General features: G+C 40.0%; 1 protein-coding gene across 4 annotated transcripts in view; it reads left to right on the forward strand.

The window, feature by feature from the left end:
* Nucleotides 1-12,633, forward strand: part of LARS2 (leucyl-tRNA synthetase 2, mitochondrial) — a 100,496-nt gene extending 87,863 nt beyond the window's left edge. For 3 of the 4 annotated variants that reach the window (XM_061586994.1, XM_061586992.1, XM_061586993.1), the window contains 2 exons: nucleotides 8,376-8,503; nucleotides 11,549-12,633. In XM_061586994.1, coding sequence (XP_061442978.1) covers nucleotides 8,376-8,503; nucleotides 11,549-11,728 — 308 coding nt within the window. In that variant the 3' untranslated portion in view covers nucleotides 11,729-12,633. The remainder of the gene's footprint in view (nucleotides 1-8,375; nucleotides 8,504-11,548) is intronic. The other variant, XM_061586995.1, reaches the window with a different exon arrangement.
* Nucleotides 12,634-13,317: the final 684 nt, after the last annotated feature.

Raw genomic sequence — 13,317 nt, forward strand, 5'->3', positions numbered from 1 at the left:
GATGCTGAGAATGTTCCAGAGCATATTAAAAGGCAGCATCCAGGAGTGTTCACTCTTGGCCCTGGCATGAAGGAGAAGGAACACAGGAGAGACAAAGAGAAAATGAAAACAAGAAGAGAGTCATGAGGGGAGAAGAAGGAGGTAGTAGAGAGAAAAGTGATAGGCCACAAAGGGAAATAGGGCTGGCTCAGAGGGAATGTTGCGGGTGGGGGAAAAGGAAAAAGAAGGAGCAAAAAATGGTCTGGGGCTGTTAACCCCAGTGGTGGGCCAGTAAAACAGATAGGGGTGAAAGTATTCCTGTCAGTTCTATGTAGGGAAAAGGAGAAGGAAAGATAGGATGGCCACAGATGATAAATAATAACAAACAGAGAGATGTGCAGTGATGAAAAGGAGCAACCAAACTCTTTGAGTAAGGCCCACACCAGGAGGTTCTCTTCAGCAAAGAGACCACCTGGTGTTCTGGGACAACCACGTTTTCATATTAATTTCAAAATGGTTCTTAAGCTTAAATAAACTTAACAACGACGAAACATCAAAAAATAGTACCAGGCTAATAAACTAAACAAAAAAAGACAGCTAAGAAACAAAATCTACACAAGAACTAGAAAAGAATGCAGTTAGTTTTCAAGTCTTTGATGAAAACAGTAATTGTGTTTGTCATAGTAAAAATGGCAGTCTTTAAAGCTCCCCAAGTTTCTAACGTCAAATTTCTAACATCAAGCTGGCATAAGCTTTTTTTGGGCCAGAGCTGCCTTTATCGGATGCCCACTTTATCTAGGATGGGTTCAGGTCCACAAAAGCTTATGGCTCAATACATGTATTTGTCTTTAAAGCATCGCACGACTAGTGGTGGTGGTGGTGATTGCTGCAACAGATTAACGCAGCTGTTGGCTATCTTGCATCTATATTGGTTTGGTCTAGACCAGTGGTTCCCAACCTGGGGGCCGTGAAGTAATTCAGAGCTGGCCGCAAACAGTACAGAAATTATTTTTTCTTTTTAAAAAGTCTTTACTACGTGGACACTGTCCACTCCCTTCTGCCGCTGCAGATGACACCTCCCCCTTGCTCCAAACGAGAGGGGAGGACTTTGCTGAAGCACCAGAGCATCTCTCTATACCACACAAAGGAGGCTGAGGGAGGAGCTACCAGGAAGAAGAGGGGATTACTATCTCGATTCCTGTCTCCTCACACTGCCACAGCTGACAACACCCTTACTCAGAACGAGAGGAGAGGCTGCGAGGAAAGGCTGCTTTTCCCCCTTCCTTCCTGACAGCCAGCCTGCCTGCCTTTCTTGGCTCCTGCTTCGCTGCCATTTCCTTTAAAAAATTATTCTTATTTGAAAGGCCACCCAGATCTCACCTTCGGCCCAGACAGAGCCAAGTCCTGAGGAAGCTCAGGACTTGCTCGCCCCCACATCTCTGAAGCTAAGTGTGTGTGCCAGCATCCCTCCTTTCTTCCACCTACACTCCGCCCCCCCCATCTCTCTCCAAGATGCTGCTGCAGTTGAGGGTTTCCCCCCTCCCATGTGCCCAAATGCATGCATGCCTACAGATCCTTGCAGGAGGGGCAGGTGTGTTTGTGTGCGTGCGTGCGTGAGCGTGCTGATCTGTCTTCTGCTCCACTCTCATTCCCCAAGTGCACACTAACCAAGTCATCAGTTCTGATGATTATCCCAAGGCCTAAAAGCACTAAGCCCCCTCCTCAATCAATCTACCCTTTTGTCTTCACAATCTAGCATCCCCACCACTACCATATTGCTGCTTTCTTGATGATGATGATGATTTTTAAAAAGCTCAGCAGTTTGGCTGAGGCTGGGGTCCACATACTGTAGCTGAATTTTTTTTATTTATTTAATTATTATTTCATTTATATCCCACCTTTCCTCCAAGTTGTTCAAGGTGGTGCACATTGTTCCCCCTCCCCTTCCATTTTATCCTTACACCAACCCTGTGAGATAGGTCAGGCTGACAGACCGTCTGGCCCATGGTCACCCAGAGTGTTTCATGGTTGGGTGGGGATTTGAACCTGGATCTTCGCCCAACACTGTAAACCGCTGTTGGGAGACAGGACTGTACATCTTCAGCCTGTTGGCGGGGAAAGGATACCAATTTGATTGGACCTTTGTATTATGAAAAGAAAGCAACACCTTCCTGTCTGCAGGGAGCTTTTTATGGAAAGGGATATTTGGAGATGTGATTTTGCCACGTACCATTTTTTCAATAAAAAGAAACTAAAATTACAATTGGGGGGGGGGGGAGGATCACAAAATCTTTTGAGCTTACAAAGGGGGTCCTGTAATAGTAAAGGTTGGGAACCTCTGGTCTAGACAGTTAATGCAATGTGAGAGCTCTGTTTTCCTTCCCCTTTGACTTCTTGGTATCTCTTTGGTGGATAGAAGGTAAACCTGGTTATAAAATGTCTGTCTCTTTAAAAATCAATTGCACAATGGTTTTCCCCATTACATAGCAACTTTCCTGTTACATATCAAACATCCTCCAGGTACAACGCTTAATGTATCCTATCTCTCAGGAGTAGATGTAAAGTCTCAGTTCACTCCTTTTTCTTCCAGCTTCTTGGGTTGGTTGTGAGAGTTGCCAATGTCCCATCTCCCACGGTGCTCCTTGCTTATGTGCTGGACGTGCCATGTCCCAACCATATAAAACTCTGCTTTTTATAGGTATCCTAAGGTCGCATGGCCATATTTAACTGGAAGATCCTCCTCCCCACATCAACCCATTCCCCTGATTCTAAATAGTTAAAATTGGGATTATTCCCCATTTCTTGCCATCTACCATCATGGGTAGTCTTTGCTCACCACAAATTACATTTAAGATTTCTCTTTAAGGTTGCATAGCTAGTGTAAGCTATTTAGATAATAAATAGCTTTTGTCTTCTGTTTATGCTGCTTATCTGTTTTTTTCATCATCCCATATATATCCATCCCTCATCTTAATATAGCTTCTGTATTTGGAGCCTGTGGTTTGACTGTATGCTTCTGACTACCCACGCTTCTTTTCCTTATGTGCAGACAGCTCTTTCATGCTGCACACTTTGACCAAGCAGAGACAAGGGGAAAACTGGTTGAACTTGCTTAGCAGTTACTGAGGAGTTAGCTGGGAGTTCCCCCTTCCCACATGAAAATGAACCCACAAATGTTCGACTTGCTGGAATAGCCGGAAAGGAAAAGAGGTGGCAGATGTTAAGCAGGTGTTGCCTTTATTTTAATTTAAAATATTAAATGTAGAAATAATTACAAAAAAATCATTTTTCATATACATACCTTGGTCTTGTTCCAGAGAGTTCAAAGCAGCTTAAGCAGTGGATTCCAGGCAGTTTACAAGGCCAAACCTGCTTAGTTTCAGTAGTTAGAACTGCATTGCACGCTTTCTGACCATCCTCTGGGCCTTCACTGTCTCTGCTGCCATTGTTGGTCTGTTGGAATATACACTTCACGCTACAGACATTAACCAAGTGAAGTTCTGTTAATTGGACCTCTTGGTCATTTAGCATATGGGCTATTCGAGTAAAGGAGATGTAATTAAGAGTACATGGGACTCATTCATGTAACCATTTCTGAGGTGAAAATGCTGTTGCTTCATTTCTGTGATTTTTACAAAACTTAAAATTAGGTCATTAGAAGGAGTCCTTTTCACAAAACAGCATTATATCATGTGCCTTCTGAGGCGAAATTGCTATTTCACCATAACTTACCTCTGAAGGAACTGGAGGAGTAAACCTTAGCCAAGTGCAAACCAGTTATTCCCTTATTTCCGCATGTTTTAACAATGCAACTAACATTCTATAGCAAGAGTTTCAGTAGGTAAATAGGATGCTGTGGTATATGTGTGTGCGAGGGACAGAGAATTCAACTTAAATCTCTTTCTGTGCTACAGTTCTATGGCTTGTTGAAGAAGAAAGAGAGTGATGAAAAAATGCCACTGCCTTTTTCATTTCATGTCCTTGATAGTGATTTATGCCCTTGAATGACACTTGGCAGCCATCTAGTTTACCAATTAGAAACCAGAGCTTGGAAAAGTTACTTTTTTGAACTACAACTCCCATCAGCCCAATCCAGTAGCCATGCTGGCTGGGGCTGATGGGAGTTGTAGTTCAAAAAAGTAACTTTTCCAAGCTCTGCAAATAACTACAAACCTCTTTTTTTTTTTTGCAAGCATAAAGATGCTTATGCCCAACTAGCTGTTCTCTTTCTCTAGTATGAAGTGCTGATGGCTACATTTTTAAAAAAATCTGTTGGCTGAAAGAAATAGCAAACAGGAAAGCATACATTGGCATTTATCCAGTCTCACATTAAGTTCTTTGAACTGCCCTCAAGATGAATGGATTTTCTGTCTTGATAGTATTTTGCGGCTGGGAAGTGTTTACTGCATAATTACATGGATCCAACATTCAGCATATCAGTAAGGCGGGGGCCATGGGAGTATATGCTTGTACATTATATATAGTACTTATTTAGCCTATGTTCCCCCTAGGTTGAATTACTTCGTAAATGCTGTTGTTGCCTTCAAGGGCTTTTTCATTTTACTGTTGTGTCTTGCTTAATTCTAGTTGTCTGCCTTGAGCTAATATTTATTAGTGGCTGAACTTCTCTCTAGGTGCCCCAAACAGAGCCTGTTGCCCCTGTTCTTTTAGGGGCTTCAACTACATATTAAAAAGCTAAAAAGTGCAGCTTCTATCCTAAAACCTTTCTTAGTTATCAGTTATCAGCAGGCTTAAAATATGGGCAGATACCGTCTTATGCTAGAAAGAAGATGGAAATTGTTCAATGTAAGATTTTTTCTGGTAGTGGTATGTATCAGAAGAGCTCATGATAACTCATATTTCCCTAGGATTCAACTCATAGCTACCATAATATAGGGGTCTTGTTACAGACATTTCAAGCCCTAAACAACTTGGGACCATGATACTTAGCAGACCACCTTCTCCAATACAGAGCAAGCTGATCTTTAAGATTTTCTAAGGAGACCCTGCTGGTCGTTCCATGACTTGCAGGTTTTCACTTGGTGACAATGTGGAAGTGGGCCTTCTCGGTGATGGCACCCACCCTCTGGAATGCCCTCCTTTGGATAATTCATGAGGCAAAGAAAATAAAGACCTTTAAACACCTCTGTAAAGTCTCTATGTTTACCCAAGCTTTCCGGGACTCTGACTCTTAATTTTTAAATCTCTATTTTGTACATTGCTCAGTTTTATTTGTGATAAATAGTTATGTTCTATTTTTTATCTTGTTTGTCTAGATTTTAGGAAATACTATAGAATGACATTGTTATATTTTTGTTTTTATATAAATTGCTTAGAGATTTTTATAATAAGCAGTGTGAAAAATATAAATAAATAATATATTTCTTAGCCAGAAAAAGTACACAACAATATAGTTAAATTCCAAACATTTCCTTTCTTATTAGTGATAGAAAGCCTTATAAGGGAGGTAGTGGTGGCTTACCTTTTCATTCAAACCATAAGGGTTGTACTGATTTTTCACTTTAGTTTTAGAAACTAAAACTAAACTTAACTTCCAAAGCAAATATTTGAATTATGTCCTAAGGGTGAAATCGACTTCAGCCAGTGAACACTGAGGTTGTGAGTGTTCTCCTATTTTGTATTTGGGAGTGTGAAGTTGTTCTCTGAAAATTGACCTCAGCAATGTTTTCTTGTATGCTCTTTGCATTTCCTTCTAAAAATGGAGTGCTCCACTAGCCTGTATGTCATCCCCGCTACATAGGCACTGCCAAAGCATGTCAGTCAGCCTTTTACTTCTGGCCAGAGTTCACCTGACTGATAACTTGGCAATTTGTAAACATGAACAGGATGAGGAAATCTATTTCCTTCCTGGAACCTTGCATCTGAGCAACATTCAGACACTGCATCTAAGATCTTTTATTGTTTGTAAAATAAAATATTTTCCTGTCCAGACAAGAATGTAAGGTTACTTGCTCTGGAAGATTTTATTATATGCTAGGAGTCCCGTCCAGGAAAGATGAAAGCTATCTTGCAAAAGGTACATTATCAAATGTGGTGTCTCCTTTTTCTTTTACTGAAAATTTACCCTTTTGGTCTGTATCAGTTATGTTGCCTTGCCAGTTCTCACATGCCCCCCCCCAAATGCAGGCCCAGTATGTGGAGGGCATAGAAATACAGCATGGAGAAGATAATGTGTGTATCATGTATATGTCCCATAGAAACAATCTGTTGTCTTTTATTTTGTGCTTATTTGGAGGGGGGGGGCTCTGCTGTCTGCTTAAACAATAAAGAAAGTTGCAAACTTTATGAAATTACAAGAAGGATACTATCCTGGTTAGCCACACCAAGTATTTTGCTCTGTTTGGTGATCATTCCTGTTCTTTTTATGAGGAGCAAAAGAGCTGCTCCTAGGAATAATCCCTCTATATGATTTGTAGTCTTCAATTAAGTCAGTCAGAGAATTAACTCAGTTATCTGATTTTTTCCAATAAATATTCTGAAGTTGCCCCTTGCATTCTGAAGTTACTCATTCACCAAGTGTATCTAACAGAACACCACATTTGAACTATATATAACCATAGAGAAGTAGGTGCTATTTTTAAAAATATTTCTAAATACAGAGGTTTGTTGTAATAGACAAGTAATGGGTTCCCAGTTCTATAAAATAGTCATTTTTGATGACTTAACTCAGGCGTAGACAACCTGTGGCCTTCCAGATGTTGTTGGACTACAAATCCTATCATACCTGACGACTGGTCATGCTGGCTGGGGCTGGTGGGAGTTGGAGTCCAACAACATCTGCAGGACTACAATTTGCCCATCTCTGGTTTAAGCAAATGGAATTGCCCTTGGATCATTAATAGTGCAGTCCTATACATGTCTACTCAGAAGTAAACCCTTGGACCTCCCTGATGTATGTATAGGATTGCAATCTTTTAATAATGTTTATGAATATTGGAAGCAATGACAACTCGATTCACCGTAGCTATATATTTGAGTTACTGACAGTAATGCAACAGCTTCTGTTTTGGGTTCCCAAAGTGACAATTTGGACAGGAAAGTAAACAAGCTAAATAAACAAACGTCTTTTTAAAAAAAAAAACATTTTTCGCTTTCCTGCCCATCAGAGACGTATTTTCATTATTTTGTATAGTTGTATCTTAGTTATGAATTCCTCTTCAACAACTATCCAGTTTGCTGTATTGATTTTGTCCCAGAGTTCTCTTCCTCTGAGGATTTTTAAAATAAATGTCATATGGCCATGTCCAGCATCTAACTGATTTGGTTTAGCTTTTTTCAGAAAGGTGAGGGTAGTGGTTGTTTTTTGTAATGGTATGAAAAAAAACCAGTTAAACAGGAAATCAAAGAGTGGCCTAGATTGGAAAGTAAAATTATAATTATAACATGTGATCTTTAGGAAAGAACTGAGCTCATTTACAAATGGAAAAGTCCTAAGCAAAAAAGGCCAGCAAGAAAAATGAATCACTGTTCAAGAAGCACATTCCTTTACACTTTCAAAGATTCCACTCATATCCTTTTGACTGAAACTACCATCCAACTAAGTACATTGTCAGAGAGGTACTCCCCACAATAAAGAGCATGTGTTGCAATCACATGGAGAACATGTTTCTATTAATATTAATGTTTGCATGAAGCTTTCATTTTTCTTTTGATTTGTTGCACACTGCCTTGGTTGATTTACCGAAAGGCCATTAAAAAAAATTAAATAAAATAAGATTGGCTGCTATTAAAAATTGCTTTCCTCTTGGACTAATGACTGCATATCCAAATATAGTTATGTAGCTAATAGAAATGCTGGGTATTGAGTTTTTAATCCAACAGACTTTGTTCATGAGCCAGCTGACATTAGGTAGTTAATTTCAGTAGCACATGCCTAACTTTGGCTAGATCATGCGCTGTATTTTGGGAGTGGTAACAGTTTACCTTCATCAGCGTGACATTCCTCTTAAAGTGCAATCCTATATTTGTTTACTCAGAAATAATTTCCATTATGTTTGGGGCTTAATCTCAAATCTGTTTAACATTACAGCCTAAATTAAGCTTTATGATCAAATATATTTAGCATGTTTTGGAAACTCTCCTACCCCCTTCTGTTTATTAAACACCTTAAAAATATCTTAGAACCACCTTGCTCATATTTCCTTAGCCTGTTGCTTGAATTTCAGATAGCAAAATGATTTTGCTTCCTTTCACTTCACCTTCTTTGATTGTAATTCACAATCTGGTACATATTCAGCTTGCAGGATGCCAGCAATTTTGTGCTAAAACAAACTCCCAAACATTTTGCTCTGGGCAATGCTTAAACTGAGCTAGTAAACTATGAAAAAACAAATGTTTTTTTTAAGCACAAGCAATCCATTGGTGCTGTATTTCAGGCTTGTCTCATGTTCAAAACAAACTTTGTACTCATCACCTCTGGGACACAGAAGTACTGCAACAGCCCTGGCCTGTAGTGGACCCGGAGTTCCTTGAGCAGCCAGATATAGTGGAAGTGTCTGTTCTGGTAAGAACATGTGCTCTATCTTCAGTAGTGATTAGTAAGATTTGTAAATATCGTTGAATGACCCTACCATCACCTAGCAGGGGAAGGATATGTACTGAGAGATTAATTTTGCTGCCTTGAGGCCCAGTAAGTAGTCTTTGAGCACCTTAGGAACAGAGCTGTGAATAAACTCTGCAATGGCTGCAGTGCGGGTTTCAAATCCACCCCCAAGTTTTTTTCCAGTTGGTTCAGCTAGTGATTACTCACTGTTTTCTCCTTTGGAAAGTCACAGACAGCTGACTGAGTCAGGATTGAGAATGCCTAGCCTGTGGCATGGAACTGGCCTCCTAGCAGCAGTATCTCTGCGGTTTAGCAGGACTGGGGGGAGCAGAGGAGCAGTAAGGTTGGGGTAGCCAGGATTGACTCCACTGGTATGCTTGCCCCACCCCAATCTTGCCTGCCCTCACACTGCCCTGGTAAATGGCTGTGATTCTGCTGCCGTGAGGTCAACACCACGCCTTCATGCCAGTCACTCCTGCTCACAACATTGGTCCATCTAGTTTAGCATTGTCTACACTGACTGCTAGTGACTCTCCAGGGTTTTAGACAGGACTCTTTCCTAGCCACGCCTGGAGATCTGTTGCCAGGGATTGAATTGGCAATTGTCTGGATGCAACGTGTGTGTTACACCACCAAGCTGCAGTCCTTCCTCTTGGAAGCCCCAGATCTGGTTGATGTGATCTTCTGGTTGGGAACTATCCAGGATGAGACCATAATTCAGAGATATGTGAGAGGTGGTGGGGCAATGGCAAAGGACTGTGTGGAAACAGCGGGCCTGATTGACCCCTAAAGCCTGGGATGTTCCTCCCCCTAATATAAAGGCTATCTAGAGGTCAAATATCTATCTGACATAAAAACAATTAGAGCAGAACTACATGACACAGAGCTGCTGCTGAAAATGGCATTCCTATGCCAAGTTCTCCTTTCCCTCCATAAGATGTACAGTCTACTTAGCTCCTGTTCTGACACATCTGGCCATGTGTTTACCCCCTCTCGCTCCACAGCATTGCTGCCACTGCTTGGTGCAGGAGAGTATACTGCTTGATCATGTCAAGGCACAGATTAATTATTCCTACACATTATTGAAGTTGGGGCTAACACTGGGCTGCCATTTCTGGTGGTAGCCCCCTGTCAAGAGTAATGTATACTATCTTTCTATACAAATCAAGATAAATATATTGATAAATTATATATTTTGTTCCAGATTTTGTGTTAACAAAGCTCCACAAGCAAACTGACATTCTGAGCCACATCTTGACATTGTTTCAATACCTCACAATTGTAGTTCTGTCTTATGTTTGTGTAACACACTCCGTTGTTCCATTTGATGCTGGATTTGTGTCTGCCCATATTCAGCCCAAAGTACCAACAGGAATCAGCATCAAACAGGCCACTGCTGGCTTGCCTTCTCTGCTGTAGACATAATGAAATAAATGCCTCATTTTTCTCATGTGCCAGGCATTATTGCAGGGTTTTGTCATCCGCAGTATATCATAGCATCTGACACTTAATTTTTCTAAAACAGAGGCTGCTGCTACCTGGTAACAGCTTAACAGTGTTGAATTGAAAAATGGGATGTTTAAGAAATTTAGAGTCCGTCTTCAGTTTTGCATGCATTCATTCACAAGTTCATTCTGCCCCATTTCTGCCTTTATCTGGGTTTTTAAAATCTGCACAAAAATGTGTACTTAAATAAATATTGTATCTCTATGTATGAATTTCTGACATTATTTTATCCTAAATGCAATTTGACTGAGAACTGTATTGCAAGAGTCAAAGAAGTACGAAATTCCAAGGATAATTTCATTCTGATCCACATCTTTTGGTTCCATTGAAATGAATGAACCTAAGTTAGTCATATCTGTCAACCTCAATGGGTCTACTCTGAGTAAGACTAGCATTGCATAGCGCCCTAAACATTTTGATGATACCATTGCAAAGGAAATTTGAAAGTCTTATTTATTTATTTGGCATTGACCGTTGTGAAGTTGAGGTCTAGGATACTGTTATAATTCCGCAACCATGCAGCAACAACTAAACTGCTGCAGGTTTTCAGGGCAGCCCATAAAGTTAGAGATCCTGTCTGACAGGACCTAATCATATACATTGATTGTATACAATTTAGACTTCATTCCCTCAGTGCTCTCACTTTTCTCCCCCCCCCGTAACTGAGGTTGCAGGCCCTGTAGGTATCGAAAATTGGTACTTTTAAAGCGTTTAGAAAATCTCTTGATAATGTACAACAGGAAAAGTTGGTCTGATTTTAACTATTATTTTAGCTATTGTTAAATCAGGTCACTGAATAGGCACTGGTTAGTTTTTAAATACTAACCAGTGCCTATTCAGTGACCTGATTTAACAATAGCTAAAATAATAGTTAAAATAAACTATTGTTTAACATCAATGTGCGCTATGCTGAAACAGTAGTCATTCCACTCCTCCCTGATCCTACTACAGCCAGGAAACAAACAGGCTTATAGTTTGTGGCTTATTTGGAAAGAAACAGACCACAAGCCTGGGTTTTGCAGATACAACAAGCCAAACCATGGCTTGTTTCCTGGCAGAAGCAGGGAAGCAGAGCACACATAATTTTATTAGCATGCTGCAGCATGCTGCTCATTTATATTAAACTATAGTTTATTTCAACTATGATTTTAATGTGACATGCGAACCAGACTAGCTTCTCATTAATCCTGTAAAACAGACTCTGTGAACTTTTAGATATAACTTATTTTTTAAACAAAACCCAGTTGGGTTAAGATAGTGTAGGGCTGTACATATGACATATGTGATAACATGCAATGACAAAAATGAAAAGGCAGGTTGATGTAAGATAACAGAGGTCTAATTAATGGATTGACAGTTCTAAATAACATCTGGATTTATATAATAATGAATTGTTCCATTTCCAATACTAGGAAATAGGGGTAAATGGACTAGAAGCTAAGCGGGCCCATTTTTTTATTTTTCCTTTGGTTCTCATCTGTTCCTTTTTCCCCCCTCCAGATCAACAACAAACCTTGTGGCAAAGTTAGTGTACCTAAGCAAGTAGCCCGAGATGCAGAAATGGTTCATGAACTGGTTGTTCAGAGTAAACTGGGGACTGAATATCTCCAAGGACGCACCATTACAAAGTTCATCTTGTCTCCTAGGACTGCTCTCATCAACTTCCTTATCCAGGAATAACGGGCAGTCACATTTTTTGGAACTGCCTGTGTAACTCTGGCTGACAAAATTCATCAGAAGAATTTGTCTTTGGTGGAAATGGGGAGGCAGGGGGATGATCACTGTCATATCATTCCCCATTAAAGTGAAAACCATTTGAATCTTGACCATGTTCTTTGATGCTGCAGAGAGCAGAAGAGCAAAAGGGTTGAGTGACAAAGAAGAGCTAAATTTATATAGAATCAGTGAACATGAGCCGTTCTGCAAATATTTCTCCGGAAATCATGTACAAAAGCTGGGTTTTCCTTTTATCAGTGTTGCCAGATATGAGCTAAAGTGTTGCAGTGATCATTTGGTGCAAGATAAGCCGTAATGCAGTAAGTAGCAGCCATCCTATTCTTGTTTCTTTAAGCAGAAAACTTTTGAGGAGGGCAAAGGGGGAGGATGTTATTTTAAAAAATAAATGAATTGAAGATCTTCACAACAGATGGTTCCTGTAAGTAGTGCATAGTGTTATAAACAATCATCCCTTTCACTGATGCTACTGATACCATTCAGATTTATTCATCAGTCAGGGCAAAGTCATAATAAAAAAAATTTTCTACCTACTTGCTTATTCTGAATACATCTTGCCTATATTTTCCGCAATTCCCACAGAGCTCACCAACATGAAACAAGCTAGTGATAATTAGTTCTAGGCAAAAACAAAGCAAAATCTTTTTTAAATTATTACCTCCCCAATTCAAAGCATCATGCTGGTAATAGATGAAGTCCAAGTATTGTCATCTTGCCAAGGGACATCCATACATGCCACTCTTGGTCTTTTGTTTAGCGCTCATTCTCACACAGCTTTAGATGTTGGGCTAGAATGGAAGTTGTCTTGTCAGCGTACTTTGCAGTGTTGAAATAAAAAACTGTCTTTCAAGTATGGGGAGTCAGTTATGTACTTTCACAGTGTTCTCATGAACCAATTCAGACACTTGGTTAGTACAATAAGTCCACTGTTCTAGACACCACAAACATGTTTACACCATGTAACAAAAAAAGGACAGGCTAGCTACAGGTTTTCTGGCTTTAGTTCTTTGCAATTTGCAGAATCGTTCTTCTTGGCTTTTTACACTTTGCAAGCCATGAGTCAAAGTCAACTGTCTGTCTTAACAATTTGGAAACCAGCCCAATAATGTATGGTCAATACTTTGTAGCTCTTAATCTGTTAAAGGGCAAATATTACAGTTAAATATTATTTCTTCGAAAAAGCCCAAGTAGATCTATCAAAACCACATTCTAGCAGTGACTGAATTTAAGCAAAGGGTTGCAGTGTTTCAGAAGCTGGAGTCAGATTTCAGGAAACACAGGCTGGTGACACAATATTGCCTGGCTATTGCTGTGCCACAGATTTCAATATACTTTCCTACTGGAGCATGCATACATTGAGCTTTCTATATCATTGTCATCACACTCAGCCATTGGGCCACGGAGGCCTTCTGGGACCACCCTTTTTTACAAAGTAAAATTTATTTCATTTGGTAGCCGCAAGAGTTAGTTTATAATTCAACAGATTTGGTTAGATTCTAACCTGAGCTTGGCTCTCAAAGAATTCATATCTTGGG

Source organism: Rhineura floridana, chromosome 10, assembly GCF_030035675.1.
Source record: "Rhineura floridana isolate rRhiFlo1 chromosome 10, rRhiFlo1.hap2, whole genome shotgun sequence".
Classification (NCBI taxonomy): domain Eukaryota; kingdom Metazoa; phylum Chordata; class Lepidosauria; order Squamata; family Rhineuridae; genus Rhineura; species Rhineura floridana.